The 17,544-nt window shown below is 40.3% G+C and overlaps 2 protein-coding genes across 2 annotated transcripts; one reads left to right on the forward strand and one right to left on the reverse strand.

Annotated features, from left to right (window-relative positions):
• Positions 1 to 577: 577 nt before the first annotated feature.
• LOC121969756 (allene oxide cyclase, chloroplastic-like) lies at positions 578 to 1,651 on the forward strand. Its single transcript, XM_042519993.1, has 3 exons — positions 578 to 848; positions 949 to 1,073; positions 1,155 to 1,651. Exons 1-3 carry the CDS (start codon positions 641 to 643, stop codon positions 1,554 to 1,556), a joined length of 735 nt encoding a protein of 244 aa, XP_042375927.1. The 5' UTR covers positions 578 to 640; the 3' UTR covers positions 1,557 to 1,651.
• A 2,646-nt stretch (positions 1,652 to 4,297) lies between these two features.
• On the reverse strand, positions 4,298 to 7,024 carry LOC121972318 (gamma-soluble NSF attachment protein-like). The gene is made up of 4 exons (XM_042524000.1): positions 6,978 to 7,024; positions 4,915 to 4,982; positions 4,508 to 4,784; positions 4,298 to 4,439 (listed from the first exon to the last, which is right to left on the reverse strand). Exons 1-4 carry the CDS (start codon positions 7,022 to 7,024, stop codon positions 4,298 to 4,300), a joined length of 534 nt encoding a protein of 177 aa, XP_042379934.1.
• Positions 7,025 to 17,544: the final 10,520 nt, after the last annotated feature.

Here is a 17,544-nt window from a genome sequence, read left to right on the forward strand (position 1 = left end):
ATGAAAAAAGAGGAATGATATTTCAAGAATACACTACATGATTTAGATATTGTGAAAATTAAATATTTAAAATAAGAAAATCTTAAAATTTATCCACGAGGTAAGTAAAATGCCGTAGATTTATTATTTGTTCAGTTGAGAAAAGGAGCTCCTTAAAAAACAAAGCAACCTTTCAAAATAACATTTTAAAGGAAGGACCGTAAACCTAGGTTAATTAAGTACTCTTTTCTCTTCCACTCGTCGGTCGCTTCGGAATCACACACATGCTGAATAAGAAATATGCACGTGCTTCACATGGATTTGGGGGCTAGGTTATAATAATAAATGCTGTTGGCCGGCAGACTAGTCAGCATTTAATTTGGAGAATTCGGACGGTGATCACGCGCTTCAAACTTAATAGCACGTGGGAATTCGACGCCTCGGTGATCCTCCGCCGACTAGCGTGCAACACGACGCCTCGGTGATCCTCCGCCGCTTTTTTATTATTATTATTTTTTTTTCCTTTCGGTACGTTTCCACACCGCGACGGATGAGGTCCTTCCGGCTTCCGCACTATATAGATTCCACCAATTCCCCGCTTCTCATCTCACATTCTCACTGTTCGACCTCTCTCGCTTCCATCTGATTCATCTCCATCTCCATGGCTTCTCTCAGATCTCCCTCCCTCTGCAACAATCTTCCCTCCATCCGCCCCTCCAACAAGCTCTTCGGTCTCCATCTGATCGCCCCTGCGCGCTCACACAGGGGAAGCCCCTTGTCCAGCAACAAGCAACAGCTAAGGTCCATCCGCTGTACAAACCAAATATCAGCTGTTCCCTTGAACCACTCCTACCCCAGCATCAGACCTGGTGTTGCTCCGCTCTACTTTCCTTTAGTCGGTCTCTCTGTTTTATTATTAGTATTATTATTTTTCATTTCTAATATAATTGTGTGAGCTTGTTCCTGCAGCTTCCAAGGTTCAGGAAATGCACGTGTATGAAATCAACGAGCTCGACCGCAACAGCCCTGCTTACCTTCGCCTGAGCCAGAAGGAGGTCAATTCGCTCGGCGACCTAGTCCCTTTCACCAACAAGGTAAGTGAAATTAATTAGCAGGGAGATTCTGAAATTAGTGTGTGACAGAGGAAAATGTCGAAACCGATCGATCGGTTGCAGGTGTACTCGGGGGACTTGCAGAAGCGGCTGGGAATCACAGCGGGACTCTGCGTGCTCATCCAGCACGTGCCGGAGAAGAATGGTGACCGGTACGAGGCCATCTACAGCTTCTACTTCGGAGAGTATGGCCAGTTATCGGTGCAGGGGCCCTACCTGACGTACGAGGAAACTTACTTGGCTGTCACTGGTGGCTCCGGCATCTTCGCCGGCGCCTACGGACAGGTCAAGCTAAAGCAGCTGATCTTCCCTTTCAAAATCTTCTACACCTTCTACCTGCAAGGCATCCCTGACCTCCCTGAGGAGCTCCTCTGCACGCCCGTGCCACCGTCGCCTGAGGTCGAGCCGACGCTCGAAGCCAAGGCAGGCCAACCCCATGCGGCGCTCCATAACTATACCGATTAGCCGATTGCTGCAGTCGCATCCGCAAATAAATTGACTAAAGAAACAATGTCTTCCCTTGATCTGTCGGAGTTTAAATGGATAAAATTTCTGTAATATATCTATCTGCTGGTGAACTGGTGGAATTACAATCGGATCGTATCAAATCTAATAAAATGAGCTCTCGACCTCGAACCCGAACACCTCGAAGGCTCGAGTCCGATCAGGACACCTTAAGGGCCTCATGCCCAATCAAATTCAAGGGCTTGAGCCTGACCCTAATAACTCTGAGCCTGAGGGGCGGAAGACAAACTTGAGGATATTATCTTAATGGGGCAGGACTTAGACGTGGGTAGACCAAATGTGAAATTTATCGCCGTGCCCCCAACCATGACTGTTCCACGTTGGTACGATGAATATGAAAAACGATGAATATGAAAACCTTCACGTATCCTTGAGGGTTAAGCATCAAGTCTAAGTGGAGGTCAACGTTAAGATCCGGATAAATCAATGTAAGGAAGATCCGCTTGGATAGTTATCTTGAATCCTGATCACACAAGCTTTGCCTTTCAGCCTTGGTCGGTCACACCGACTAGAGGTGCTCCGTTTCTCCCCTGGTCGATCTCATCGATCGGACGTTATGCGTTTCTCCCCTGATCGGTCTCATCGACCAGTCATGCAAAAAGTCAATTGAAACAAGATAGCAGATTGTTAAACCATAAAGATGCAAATTGAGCACTTAGGTAAATTTTTGCTTTTATGGACTTATCAATTTATCAGCCCACAGCTAATGAGTTCAAATATAGTCTTGTGCCCATATTATTGTTCTATAATGGGTTGTCTAACAGCCTCTCATGGCAGCACATATACCTTGGCTCTTTGTCTGCATTCCCATGAAATTTAATCCCTGGTTCAAGCTTATCTGACTTGACATTAAAGGACGTTGAGCAATAAATTTACAAAATTGACACTAACTACTTGAGTTTTGGGGATTATGCTATCAGGATTATGATAGTTCAATAATATTGAGAATTGCATTGCAATCCATTTGATGAAAGGAGATGGTCATTGATGAAAAAAAATCAAGTTTAAAGAAGAGTATATTGCTGGAAAACCTGAGTAATGCGTGAAGAAATCAAGTAAGGTCAACATGGGGGTTTGTAAACCATTTAATGCATTTATTGAGTTCTAGGGAGGTGAAAGAGTCCATTAATAAGTCTAGGAACTTTAAATTTATTGAACATTAAGTAAATTTATGTTTTGACAGCAAGGGTTTTTTAGAGAAGAAGCAAAAATGTCAGTTTAGGTCTGAGGTAACCTCCTATTCTAAGATTTCTTCCTAGAATTATCTTGTTTAAAGAAATGGAAGATTTTGAGTATTGAGGTGTCAGTCTGTGGCATCTTTCAATCCCTCTACTGCTGCATTTCAGACAAGAGGGCAAATCCTCCATCAATTTATCTTGTGGTATCAGAATTTGTTTATTAAAGTTGTGGTTTTACTACCAGTCTCATTCTTTGAGATATTTTCTGTGCTGAGTGTTGCGCTTCTCTACTGCTGAACTTTGATTACACCTGTCGTCAACTTGTGTCATGCTCAGGAACCAAAACAAGCAACCACTAATTTAAAAAAAAAATACTGCTCCATCATATACAAAAGCAAAGAATCAGAAAAGTTGTTCATCATGTAGATTACTGACCCACTAACAAAAAATGTTAACAAGTTGACCATCTCAGGTTTTCACTTGGACCCTACTATGAACCCAAACATGGAAGTTGACTAAGATTTGGTTCATTTGCTATCATTTTGCCAAAAACTTGATCTCAAGCCATGAGTAGCTGGGAAAGATAATAATCAGGAACTGCAAATTTCACCTACTCCTCAACTAGACTTAAATACTAACTTCGCCTGCCTAAACAAGCTTCAATGGGTTGACAGGAGCTCAAACCCAGTTACAGTGGGTTGGGTAGGTTAAGTACCAGAAAAAGTTCGAAGAAATATGATTCTGACCCAACATGAGCAAGACAATCTCAATATGAGAAACATATGACAGAATAAGTAAAGCATGTGCTTGGGAATGAACTGTTCATATGGCACATGGAACTAGCCATTGTGGTGAGTCATGAGCACAGCCTTTCATCAATCAATTTTTAATAGACAAAACTTTGTACAATACATGCAACTCAAGAATAAAATTTCTACAGAACCACCATCCATAACATGGTTGTCACTTGAAACAATGAACTAGAGTAGGTGTTGAATGTTAATACCATATTGGCAATGCAATTACACTGCTTTGATAACCATAGTTTGGCAATCATGCATGTGCTTAGGCTCTGAGCTCCATGGAGAGAGGAACTCAGAAGTAACTGGACATAATCAGAATATGGAAGTGTGATGGCTGTCTCACTCATCAGTTAAGTCTTACAGAACCTTCCGTAAAACCTACAAAATATTTGCTAGAATATGAAAATTTAGTTTGCAAACTGCTTAGTAGCCCTATTAGCCTTTTAGGAAGTTTAACAAAAACGTGAGCAATCAATAATGAATACTTCAAATGGCAATCTAAATCTTGAATGGCATAATAGATATGAACCAGATTGTGCACAAACTATTCCAAACCACTAACTTTTGCTAATTTGGAAATGCTTTAATGCACGAGAAGCTTGACACATGAAATAGGAAGGATCTAATTGTGAACGTACGTCAATACATATTGTAGTCAAGAACTTCAAATAACTAACCAGGATGTATAATGTAAAGCTCCTCACCTTTCAAGTTTAACATAAGTGCTTGTCACAGCACGATATAAATCAAAAGCCATTTGCTCTTTCCCATCTTCCTCTAGAATTTCACAAGCGTCAATATACAACCGAACAGCTTCATCAGGGTTTGTATCTTCCAAAGCACTGTGGTAAAGCCAATATGTGATAACTTCTATTTAACCGACAACATTGGTCACACCAAGTTGACTCACCTAGCACCCTTTCCTAGAGCATCTGATGCAGGTTGTGATCGTCCACAATCTCTGAATAATTCAGATGCTTTTCTATAAAAGTCAAAAACTTCATTCCTCCGACTAAGCTCTTTTGCTAAAGAAGCAGCAGACTCCATATGCTTGGCAGCATCCCAAGGTCTGTAAAGCTTGTAAGGATTACAGCTATCCGTCTTTATCAGAAAATACAAATTATGGATTTTAGCAAATAACAAAGCAAACAAGGATACGGGGAAATCAATTCTTGTCCCTTGGAAGCCTTTTCAAAAGCTTCTTTTGCTTTCTCATTTTCTTTCCTGAATCTATAGCCAACAGCTTCAAAAGAATGGAACTAATAAGCAAGCCAAAGAGTTACTACAGCTAAAGAGGCAAAAGTAATATTAGCCAACCATCTTGCTCATACAATGCAGTAGCATTCTTCCAATCTGCATTCCATCTTATAAAACTGAGGTTTGTTCTGCAGTAAAAGAAAACTAGTCATTGATCTCATTCAAAAATAAGCTTGTATAAAGACACAAGAGGACAGCTCAGCATTTTGGTTGAAAGGTTGACGAAGACCATGGACTTAAAAAAGACTGTTTCTATTAAAGGACAAGTATATGAATTTCATAATTGAAATGAACACTGGATAGGCTAAGACAAAATGTTAGTCTAGCAATGAAATGAACCTTGGCCATTATCCTAATAAAATCTGAAACAATAATTTGTATGTAAATCAACTTTAACTGGAAGCCGGGCAAGAACTACAGCAGTAGAGACAGCTAAAGTCGTCCTTATATAGTTTTGTTCTTGAAGATATAAAGGAATGTTGTATTGGCTGTCATGCTTGTACAAAAATGCACATAGGATACTAATGGGACATGCTAAAAAATTCGAGCATTCCAGAACAATACAAGGTTCCATGTGGCAAATGTTTCAACATATGTCAATGCATGATCTTACAAGCATGCATGCTAGCCAAGTAGATAGTCTTAAAATTTGCTTAACCTCTATGAACCCTCCATTCTACCTTGGAAGAGGGAGGGACGGAGGGGCAAAGGGAAGGAGAAGGTCTAATTGAGTTAAGAACTTCTCTTGAAGAGATCCAAATAAGAGTAATATTCTTTTCCAATTAAAGTACCCCCAGTAAGACCTTCTGGCATCAGTGTTCTATGTAAGACTTTTCCAAAGGTAAGTTCTTCTAAGTTAGATATAAGAGCTCCTGATAAGATTCTCTTTCCATAGTAGAAAAAATCTCCAAAACCGACTCTCTCCTTGAGAGTAATAGCTCCAGGTAGTCTCTCCTTCGAAGGTAAGAACTCTCAGAAAGGCTCCCTATATAATGTAAGGACCCCATGATAAGACCTTTTGGGCTAAGCAATACAAGACTCTCTTTGCAAATTATGCTCTAGGCAAGACTCCCTCCCCGAGGTGAGACATTCCAATGCAAGAGCTCCAAATAAGATTCTCTCATACCAAGGTAAAAAGCTCCAAGGACGACTCTTGCTGAGTTTAAAGCATCTCAATAAGACATTTGGTAAGAGCTCCAAGAACAACTCTCCCCTAAAGGTAAGAACTTTAGGTCAGAATCTCTCTTTAAGGTAAGACTTTTTAAGGTAAGAACTCCAAATGTGATGCTCCTTTTCAGGCCAGAGTTTTGGACAACCCTCTTTCTCTCTAAGATAGAACCTTTTGAGTTAAAACCCTCTCCAAGGTGAGATATTGTGATGTAAGATTCTCTGTCTAAGATAAGACCTTATGAGGTAAGATTATCTGTATGGGAAAACTCATTCAAGATAAGAAATTCTGCGAGGTAAGACTCCAAAGCAAGAACAACTGCAAGTAAAACACTTACACCAAGTAGAACATCTGAGGTAATTGCATTTCCAGCTCCTCAACTTCAACCTCCAATATCCAAGACTAACTTCAGAGTAGGAGCGTATACCTGCTAAGCACATTCATGATGCATTCTATTTATATGGTCACAAATTTACAACTTTGAACCAATAAATTCTCATTCCAGTCTTAATCAAATGGCTCCATCCATCTGATCTACACTGAACAGAACAAAAAAATCCTTGACTTTTCCAGCTATATCTTTTATATTATATTATGAGGAACAACTGGAAGACGATGGTATTATACTAGCACATCCAAATTTTGAATTTGTTAAAACACAGCCCATTATTCATCTGAAATGCATCAATATCGATGACTACTAATAATACCCATCCACAAAATCTACGAAAAGTCAACTAAAACAAAAATGCCCGACAAAGAGACAACTACCCTGATATGGATCCAAGAAGGCAATTTCGTCTACCACACAATAACGGTTTACAAGCACAGAAGAATCAATGTCGAGGAACCAAACAAAATGAAATCGCTACGACAACGGGAAAAGGGCAAGTGAAGAAAGCGAGAGAGATCCGAAGGAAGAGAAGAGATGACGAAGAAGAGGAAAAGCGATTACAATTTGTCGGCCTTGGCCATAAGCTTGTCGGGATCTTGAGTCGCCATGGCTGCTCCTTTTTCGCTGCACCACCTTCTCGGTCGCACCGTCGCGTATCGAAGCAGAAAAGAAAGAAGACGAGGCCATATACAGCTCCGGTATTCGGACGATTACTAAAAGGATTTTGGACAGATAAATGGACTTGGACAGCATACGATTCCACCTCATCCAATGCAACAGGTATTTTATTCATCCTGAAAGTAGGAGAAATGGCGTGCTGAATAGATGACAGATTAACTGCAAGAAGATTTTAGATTGAAGTAGGAGTTATGAATGGGAGTGAAAATCCATACTTAGAGAGCGTCCGAAAAAATCCGTTTATATACCATCTCCAATAATCCATACTCAAGAACGTCAGCTGTTAAAAATTATCAAGTAAAAGAATATGAGGCGTATAGTCCGAGTAATCTTTTATTATCATATCATGTGCATCCGTTTTATAACTAACATCATTAATAAAGTGGTCGAAGAAATATACTAGTGGGTTAATGAAAAATATAGTCAGCTTCGCTTTTGAATGTCCATATAATAAGAAATGAATATTCTTTGACAATCGATTATTATTCTCTGATAGATTGTTGTGATTCTCGGATAATATGAAACTTGGAGATATTTCAACCGGATATTCAGCTAACCGAGTGTACATATAAAAACAAAGTACTGAGTATGGTAGGGTGTTCAGCTTTAAGGGCTACCCTGATATATGTTGTGTGATGCAGGAGACCTGATTATGAAGTAATGGAAAACCAAGTCCCCTAAATATGGATGGTTCTTATAACCGACCGACCATATACAGGGATACTTATTTCTGAAGAATGGGAAACTGAGCCCCGAGAGGCTTGACCGATTCTTTCAGCCAATCATCCTTGTATTGGGAGGCTTGTCCCTGAAGTGATATTTGAGCTCTAGGAATCCAATTAGGTTTCTTCTGAGATTTACCTTATATATTTGCTCGACGAATAAGGATATTAAGCCTTATCACTCTAGTCAGTTGTATACCCGATCGCCTATGTACAAAGGACGAGAGAATGAATAGTGAAAGCACATATATTTGACCGGTTGTATGTTAGGTTGCACTCTGAGAATGAAAAGCTGGATCACTAAGACCTAGATGAATATATTCCTAGACGTCCTTGTGACAAACCGATCCTTTATTAAACCCGAGCGACACGGGAACAATCAATTATATGCTAAGTATCCTAGCATAAGAGAGACACACTATGTCCCTCAGGCTCGGCCGACCCTAGGGCCTATCGTCCTTATAATGGGACCCTTAGCGTTGGGTTATGAGTCGGGCCCTGTTGAGTGTAATCCTTTGACTGCCACCTCCCCTTGACTTCGACCGCCACCTCATCTTAACTTTGATTGCCCCATCGCCCTAACTTTAACTACCACGTCATGTTGGTGCAGGAAGCATCCGATGATCGAACCTGTGTTTTGATTATGTCAAAGGGTCCAACATTAAGTTGTCTTGTTATATGATGAGTTTGAATGAGATTGCAGGAAAGTCCTAAGTGTACTTAGGCAAAAGTCCTAGTTGCGGTTAGGCATGTGGAAAACCCCTAGGGGCAGTAACCCTAGGTCCTAGGGGGTGGTAACCCTAGGTGAAGAAAAGTCCTAGCTGCGGTTAGATAGGTGGAAAACCCTAGGGGTTGGTAACCCTAGGTCCTAGGGGGTGGTAACCCTAGGTGAGGAAAAGTTTTAGCTGCGGTTAGGCAGGTGGAAAACCCTAGGAGTTGGTAACCCTAGGTCCTAGGGGGTGGTAACCCTAGGTGAGGAAAAGTCTTAGCTGCGGTTAGGCAAGTGGAAAACCCTAGGGGTTGGTAACCCTAGGTCCTAGGGGGTGGTAACCTTAAGCGGAAAGTCTTAGCGGGTCGAGAGCTTCGAGCAAAATCCTAGGGGGTGATAACCTTAGGTTGAAATCCTGGTGTCACGAACCGAGTGGAAGACTGGACAGGTAGTGGAGCAGACGTCCAACATGAAGACCGGAAGCTTTGGACGCTGAGCAAATGTCTAGTTGGTTTGGAGGACCGGACTGGCAACAGGTAAATTCTCCTGAGTGGAGTAGGTGAGGACGCATTCCCAGGTGAGGGAACAGTAGGCGTTGATTCGACCTAGAGTTTTTGGAGGGAAATTCAAACTCAGAATCGGACAGTCTGAAGACTGTCAAATACTTTATTTATATCTTTATTATGCTAACTTGGTTTTGCAGGGTATGATTAGTTTCTTGGACTAACATATTTTACAGAAAGTGAATTGGACACTTTTACCTCGGATGAACAGTACCCGAGGCGCCCTCCATGGAGCTTGGAGGCGCCTTGGCGGAAGCAGCTTCGCAGCAAGGCCCGAGGGCACCCTCCATGGAGCTTGGAGGCGCCCTGGACGCTGGATGGAGGGTGCCCTCCATGGAGCTTGGAGGCGCCCTCCATGGAGGTTGGAGGTGCCCTCAGGCAGATAAACAGCGAGCGTTGCGGAGCTTATCAACGCGCCTGACTCGGCAGGTTAGAGGCACCCTCCATGTGGTTGGAGGGGCCCTCAATGGCCTACTTAAGGTTGGTTTGAGCAGCAGCTTTGTATAGAACTTGAAATTGCAATCCTTCTTCCGTGTGCTGCTTAAAGAACGATCCGACAAAGCTGTAACTCGACTCCAACGACCAGAAGCTTCAAAATTTCTATTCTTAGTTGTCAGTATAATTTTCATTACTACAGTTAATCTTTGTACTTGTAAATTATGCGAATTGATAGTGATTGCCCAAAGTAAACACTCAACGAGTGTGGACCTTGGAGTAGGAGTTGCCATAGGCTTCGAACCAAGTAAAAGAAACAGTGTTAGCAATGCTTTTAGTTCTTTCTTTATTTCCGCTGCGTATTAATTTTGTGTTTTCCGAAAGGAAATGAATTATCTACGAGCGCTATTCACCCCCTCTAGCGCTTTCGATCATACAATTGGTATCAGAGCGGGGTCGCTTCGAATTGGTGAAACCATCATTCAAGCAATTTTTCATGGTAATTTTCAATTTTTTGGAGTCGATCGGAATCGTTAAAATTGCCGCATTCCGATTTGGTTTTATCACAATCGAGCTTTTCCTCGAAGTTGGTGCAACACCACTCGAGTTTGCATATTAATTTCTTAATCCCGCACTACTAATCCAAGACCAAGTCTTGGAACAAAGTTTCTTGTTTTTGTGTGCGAGATTTTTTTTGCTACAATGGCCCAACAAGAAAGCTACAGCATAGCCCGCCCTGCTGCTCTTCTCCGGCTAAGGCTTTGGCTACTAGAAGGGTCGAATGGAGTCCTACCTCCAAATCCAATTCGAGATGTGGATGATCATCAAAACCGACATCTCACTCCCACTCGGCGGCACAGGAAAACCAGTATCATGCGAGAATTGGGATGCAAGTCTAATAAAGAAGGTCGAGATCAATGCCAAAGCAACATGTACTCTTCAATGTGGTCTAACAAAAGAGGAGCTGTACCGAGTTGGTTCGTTCTCAAGTGCCAAAGACTTATGGGAGAAGCTAGTTGAGTTGCATGAAGGGACCTCCGATACTAAAGTAAGTAAAAGAGATCTAATTCTAAATAAATTATATAACATAAAATTGTAGGATGGTGAATCAGCAAGTTAGTTGCATGGACACATCCAAGACCTCCTCAACGACCTCCACGTAATAGGACAGAAGGTGGAGAATCGAGATGTTATCAGATATGCATTAAATGCATTTCCTAAGAACACCTTGTGGGCATCAATGGTGGATGCTTACAACGTATATAAGGATTTGTCGTTAATTAAATTAGATGAATTGTTTTCAGAATTTAAATTACATGAACAGATTAATATACACTCGGTCGAGAAAGGTATTGCTTTGATTATAGGTACAAGCAGAACACGAGAACCAAAAGTGAAGCACAAAATCGAACCCAAGTATGAAGAAGAATCAGACTCAGAAGACGATGAAATTACCACCAAGATCATAAAACTGGTACAGAAGACGTGCAAAAAGAAGAAGGTGACTCAATCGAATATGAAGGTCAAGACTGGAGTTACATGCTACGGCTACAACCAAAAGGAACACTACAAGCCGGAGTGTCCAAACCAGAAGCAACGAAGAAGGAAGGTGTTGAAGGCAACGTGGTCCGAGTCATCAGAAGAGTCCGACGAGGAAGAACACAAGCAAGTAAGCTACCTTGCTCTACCGGTACAAGCGTATGTTGCCGAAATTGAGTCCGAGTCTGATCTGATATTGAGAGCGAATCAGAAACTGAGTCCGAGCGAAGCCACGGATCCGTATCCATCTCCTAAGGGCCTAACCCCACTGTAAGCTCTCTAATTTCTAGTACTAACATAGATAATTTACAAAATTTAGTTTCATACTTATTAAAGAAATTTGCTAAATCCAATGTCCGGGTCAAGTCACTTCAAAAGGAGGTAACAATCCTTAAGGAGGAGACTAACCTAAGTTCTTTGATTGAGTCAGTTTAAAATGGAAGTTCAACCCAAGTCCAACAACTTGAGGAAGAAAATTCCAATTTGTAAACTCAAGTTAAAGAACTCAAGGACACGTTGGAACGGTTTACCTTGGGTTCCAAGAATCTTGATCTAGTTCTTGGAAAACAAAGAGTCATTTACAATAGATCCGAACTTGGATTTAAGCCTAAACACAAATTCAGATCTTATTTGTCATTAGTAAATCGATCAAATAGAAAATTAGTCCAAGCATGGGTCCCCAAGTCGAACATGATTAATCAAGTTGGACTTAGTCATTACCTTGATAGACCTTATCGAGGCTATGCTCCAGGAGGAGCCAATAAAAAGACCACTTTTATCATAAAATAGAATTATATGATGTTTGATTTACTGCTTTTAATTATGCATGCTTAGACTAGAATAGATAAGGACCTAGGTGTGATTTACACTTGATTAGTTAGACTTAGGGGTTTCAAAAAGAAAATTAAATATCAAATTTCTTTGAAAGGCTTTATCTAGAAATGGTGGATGATCCCATACCCAAGAAGGCCTAGTATCTCACCACAACCTGGAAGCCAATCAATGAAATGAATATTTAATTGACTGATTGTAAAACCTGAGTCTAACTCAATTGTAAATTAATCCTTAGATTGTAATCTAAATTGAAGATAACATTAACTATCTCACAAAATCCTTAAGGTTCCCTGATTGATAATTTAGAAAAAAGAGTGAGATGAATCTAGATTTAAAATTTAAAACAGTTAACCAAATTCAAATTAATTAATTCAATTAAGTTAAATTAATTCATAATGTTAATCTTAATTTTAAAATATTATTTTTTTTAAAATTTTAATTATTTTCAAATCATAATTAACCTTAAAAAGCTAATTAATTTTCAAACTTAATTGATTTTTAATATATCTTCAATATTTTAAATGTTTACTCATATTTTAAAATTTAAAATTCAAACTTATTTTTAGATCACAATTTCAATATTTTTAAATATTGATAAAATTAAAATAAAGTTAACTCCATCTCACACACACTCATAAGCTAAACATGTTTGATAACCTAGAATGAGTGAGATGAAACTTAGGAAAATAAATAATAACCCTTATGTTTTTTTTACATGCTTGGACTCTAGGACTTTCAAATATTTTTTTTTAACATTAATTAAGGGGGAATGCAAAGAAATTAATTTTTATTTTGTTAGAGACATTGCTTTTCAAAGTTAAACTTTTCAAAAGTTCAAAATATTTCTGAAAAAGGAAGTTCATTTTTTTGAAAAAAAACTAAGTATTTGCTAAAGTATTTTTGAATATTTTTAAAGTTAAGTTTTTATCAAAATATTTTTAAAGCTAAATTTGTTTTATCAAAATCTTTGTAAAAGCTAAGCTTTTATGATTTTTTTTTTTAAAAGGGCTAAGCACTTAACTAAATTTTTAACAAATTTTTAAGCTTCTTTTTAAGTTAAGTACTTCTAACTAAGTTTTTTTTTAAAAACCTTAATTCTTAAAGCTAAGTACTAAATTTATCAAAGTCTTTTGAAAACTAAGTTTTTAATCAACTTCTTTTGAAAGCTAAGAACTTGACCAAACAATTATTTTCAAAGTTTAGCTAAGCCTTTGTTAAAATCTAAGTATTTTCAAAGCAAAAAATCTAGCTAAAGTTTTTTCAAAAAGCTATGACAGTTTCAAAACTTAAGGTTATCTAATTTTTTTAAGAATTTCTAATTTAGCTAAGCAATTTTAAGAAATTATTTTTAAAGCTAAATTTCGCTAAATTTCGCTAAATGCTACCCTTTAGAGGGAGCCTAAAGCTATAAAGAATGAGTTTTTTTTTAAACTTCTCTCTACTTAGTATTATTTTTTATTTATGTCAAAGGGGGAGAGAAAAGTCAAAGTTAAGAATTTAAATAAGTTAAGAATTTAAACATAATGAAAGGAAGAGAATAAGATTTTTTTTTTTAAATTAGCACATTCATGCTCATGATACTTATGTTTAAATTTCTTTATTTATTGTTATGTTTTACTTAACTTGAACTGTGTTGCCATAATAAAAAAGGAGGAGATTGTTAGTGCGGGAAGCATCCGACGATCGAACCTGTGTTTTGATTATGCCAAAGGGTCCAAAGTTAAGTTGTCTTGTTATCTGATGAGTTTAAATGAGATTGCAGGAAAGTCCTAAGTGTACTTAGGCAAAAGTCTTAGCTGCGGTTAGGCAAGTGGAAAACTCTAGGGGGTGGTAACTCTATGTCCTAGGGGGTGGTAACTCTATGTCCTAGGAGGTGATAACCCTAGGTGAGGAAAAGTCCCAGCTGTGGTTAGACAGGTGGAAAACCCCAGGGGTTGGTAACCCTAGGTCCTAGGGGTGGTAACCCTAGGTGGAAAGTCTTGGCAGGTCGAGAGCTTCGGGCAAAATCCTAGGGGGTGGTAACCTTAAGTTGAAATCCTGGTATCACAAACCGGGTGGAAGACTGGACGGGTCGTGGAGCGGACATCCAGCATGAAGACCGGAAGTTTTGGGCGCTGAGCAAAAGTCCAGTTGGTCTGGAGGACTGGACTTGCAACAGGTAAACTCTCTTGAGTGGAGTAGGTGAGGACGCGTTCCCCGGTGAGGAAACAGTAGACGTTGGTTCGACCTAAGATTTTCGGAGGGAAATTCAAACTCAGAATCGGACAGTCCGAAGATTGTCAAATACTTTATTTATGTCTTTATTGTGCTAACTTGGTTTTGTAAGGTATGGTTGGTTTCTTGGACTAATATATTTTGTAGGAAGCGAATTAAACACTTTTGCCTCAGATGAATAGTACTCGAGGCACCCTCCATGGAGCTTGGAGGCGCCTCAGGTACCTTGGCGGAAGCAGCCTCGCAGCAAGGTGTGAGGGTGGCCTCCATGGAGCTTGGAGGCCCCCTCCATAGAGGTTGGAGGCGCCCTTAGGCGGATAAACAACGAGCATTGCAGAGCTTATCAATACGGCTGACTCAGCGGGTTAGACGCGCCCTCAACGACCTACTTAAGGCTGGTTCGAGTAGCAGCTTTGTACAGAACTTGAAATTGTAATCATTCTTTCGTGTGCTGCTCAAAGCATGATCCGACAAAGCCGTAACTCGACTCCGATGATCAGAAGCTTCAAAATTTCTATTCTTAGTTGATGGTATAATTTTCATTACTGCAGTTAATCTTTGTACTTGTAAATTCTGTGAATTGATAGTGATTGTCCAAAATAAACACTCAACGAGTGTGAGCCTTAGAGTAGGAGTCGCCACAGGCTTTGAATAAAGTAAAATAAATAGTGTTAGCATTGCTTTTGATTCTTTCTTTATTTTCGCTGCGTATTGACTTTGTGTTTTCCGAAAAGAAACGAATTCGCCACGAGCACTATTCACCCCTCCTCCCCCCTAGCGCTTTCGATCCTCACGTTATACTTGGATCCATGCATAATAGCCCATATCACTAGGCTCCCCTTCAAGTCTAATCGAAGGAGGCTTGGTAGCCGACTAACTGGACCCAAGTATTGTATTTTCCTGATCGTCTCCTTTATTGGTCCGACCGGGTGGATAGTCCTTTAATCCAATTGTCCAATCAGGATCTCGTTCGAGCTTTAGTGTTGTACTTGACTATATTTTTTGAAAAAATGCATATTAGAAGATTGATACACCTAGTAGTGTACCATTAATACACAGGAAAGTATTTTTCATTGTAATGATTTGACTATCTTATCCACTATAAATGTCTATTTATGGGTAAGTGTCATATGCCCCACTAACACATTCTTTTAAGCGATAGCTAATGCACACCTTTTCGTATAAACCAACAACACTCCTCCCTTGGCAAATCAATGATTATCAATGAACATGTTGTTTTAATCGGACAGCTAAAGCATGACCTTATCTCGTGGCGTATGTTTAAAAACCCTAAGTGGTGCAGAGACAAGTCACTTTGCGCTTCATCTTCTTCGACCCTCTCTCCAGCAATTTCCTTCGACCAATTCGTCTTCCTCTTGATTTGAATAAGTAAGTTCTTCCTCTATTCCTTCTTTGTTTCCTTTACAATCTCTCATGGCCTAAGAATCTTTTGCTCCCTAGTACACTTTCACCAATTCTGATTTCGATAACACCAATCGACAAACAATTCGTTTGTAATACGAAATCCCCACCAACTACCATATTCGCCTTCCAACCCCCTAGGATTACTCTCATCGCCCTCCTTTAGGCTGTGTTAACTTCTTTAAAAATCAAATGAAAGCGGGTTTGCATTTTCTGATCCCTCGCTTTCTCTTTGAAATAAGCCTTTACTTCAATATCCCTCTCTCACAGCTTGTGCCGAATGCATTCCCCAGCATCTGTGGGATGCTCATTCTGTTTCGTCTGTATGACATTCCACCGACTCCTCATAACTTTCACTTGTTTTTATACCCCAAGAAGTCGAAGTCAGGGTTTTTTTTTTTGTTTCAATCATGGCTTAAGGCAGTGTTCTTCAAGGACATGCCTTCTTCCAATAAAGGATGAAAAACTTACTTCTTTTTTCTTGAACTACTCGACCCTATTTCTTAGTTGATCGTATGGCGGTTTGACCTTCCCCCACTCCCCGACCTTAGAAATTTTAACGTTCACCCAACCTTCCTCTACTACATAAAGAAACTGGGTGGTGCATAATTCAAGGCTCCAAGTTGTTACAAGAGGGCTTATCTATTTATTCAGATTAAGTCTTGTTCAAGCAAAGCTTCTGTTCTCTTTTGGTAAGACTTATCAGCCAGTCCATTAGGTTGGCACTAACTAAAGTCTCTCTTATTTCTTGCAATGGATGCTTTCTTCCCGTCTATAGCTTTCAAGCATCTTCAATTGTAGGAGGACGACTTGCTTCGACAATAATAATTGTTGTTAGACGAGTGCGAGCAAAAGCCGACCAACCCTTTTGGCGAGGTGTCTAGCAACCAAGCAGTTGAGTCCAATGAGGTGATGTGTGTAGATTATATACACTTTTATGCATGTTTTGATGCACATTCACATACTTTGAGCATGCTTTATCTATGCATTTTTGTACTTCCAGCTTTCCTTTTAGCATATTTATTTTTTTTGTTCGGAGATCTGCTTTTGTGCATTTTCTGTACACAGGAGTCGAATTTGGTGAAGGATTCATGTTCAAGGCCAAATCTACAAGCCAAGTGAGGGAGGAAGGCGTTGTACTTGAACATCACACGACCCTGCCATGGGGGGTTGCCTACGTCGTGTGGAGATCCTTGGTCGTGTGGTTGCAGCAGAAAAGGAAGTGGCCTCGGCCGTGTGAACCTCACATGGTCGTGCCAAGATCTAAAGCCAAAAGGAGCTAGACCGTGTACACCACACGACCATGCAAGGTATCCAGAGACTAAGAAAGCGTTGGTCGTGTACACCACACGGCCGTGCAAGGTTTCCAGAGACCAAAAAGGCCCTGGCCGTGTGCACCACACGACCGTGTGCACCACACGACCGTGTGCACCACACGACCGTGTGCACCACACGACCGTGTAAGGTTTCCAGAGGCAGAGGCAGCGCAGGCCGTGTAGATTTACACGACCATCAAAGGAGAGTTGTGGAAGAACCATGTCACGGCCGTGTATCACACACGTCCGTGTAAGGTAGGCAGAGAAGGGAGTGGCCTTGTCCGTGTGAACCTCACACGACCATGCCTCGGGGCCGTGTGGCGTCCAAACCTCCCCTCTATATAAGGCTTCCTTCATGAATTCAAGGGGGATCTTCTCCCATTTTGGGGGAATCAAGATTTGGGTGTTCCTCCACCATCTTGGAGGGATTTTCCGGCAATTCAAGGGCGGATCTTCAACACTTCGACTCCAAGATTGTGGATTGGATCCGGAGACGGTTCTTCTTCATCATAGATAAGCTTTCTTTCTTCCTCTTCTTGGATTTAGGATCAAGAATGCTTGTAATCTTCCTCTCTTTGGATTTCTTTCCCCATTTTATGGAGTAGATTTCTTTGTTCTAGGATGGAGGGAGTAATTGTAAGGTTGATTTGATGTAAAACTCTTGTGGATGTGCCAATTTCTATTTCTATGATTTTG

The sequence above is a fragment of the Zingiber officinale genome, chromosome 4A, assembly GCF_018446385.1.
Source record: "Zingiber officinale cultivar Zhangliang chromosome 4A, Zo_v1.1, whole genome shotgun sequence".
Taxonomy (NCBI): domain Eukaryota; kingdom Viridiplantae; phylum Streptophyta; class Magnoliopsida; order Zingiberales; family Zingiberaceae; genus Zingiber; species Zingiber officinale.

What these genes read in the sequence shown, in the direction of transcription:
- LOC121969756 (XM_042519993.1), top strand. Translation starts at nt 641, where the DNA reads ATGGCTTCTCTCAGATCTCCCTCCCTCTGCAACAATCTTCCCTCCATC. An exon ending in CTACCCCAGCATCAGACCTG is followed by an intron (nt 849 to 948) that starts GTGTTGCTCCGC and finishes TTGTTCCTGCAG; the next exon opens with CTTCCAAGGTTCAGGAAATG. An exon ending in TAGTCCCTTTCACCAACAAG is followed by an intron (nt 1,074 to 1,154) that starts GTAAGTGAAATT and finishes GATCGGTTGCAG; the next exon opens with GTGTACTCGGGGGACTTGCA.
- LOC121972318 (XM_042524000.1), bottom strand. Translation starts at nt 7,024, where the DNA reads ATGGCGACTCAAGATCCCGACAAGCTTATGGCCAAGGCCGACAAATT. An exon ending in ATGGCCAAGGCCGACAAATT is followed by an intron (nt 4,983 to 6,977) that starts GTAATCGCTTTT and finishes CTTTTACTGCAG; the next exon opens with AACAAACCTCAGTTTTATAA. An exon ending in TGCATTGTATGAGCAAGATG is followed by an intron (nt 4,785 to 4,914) that starts GTTGGCTAATAT and finishes GCTTTTGAAAAG; the next exon opens with GCTTCCAAGGGACAAGAATT.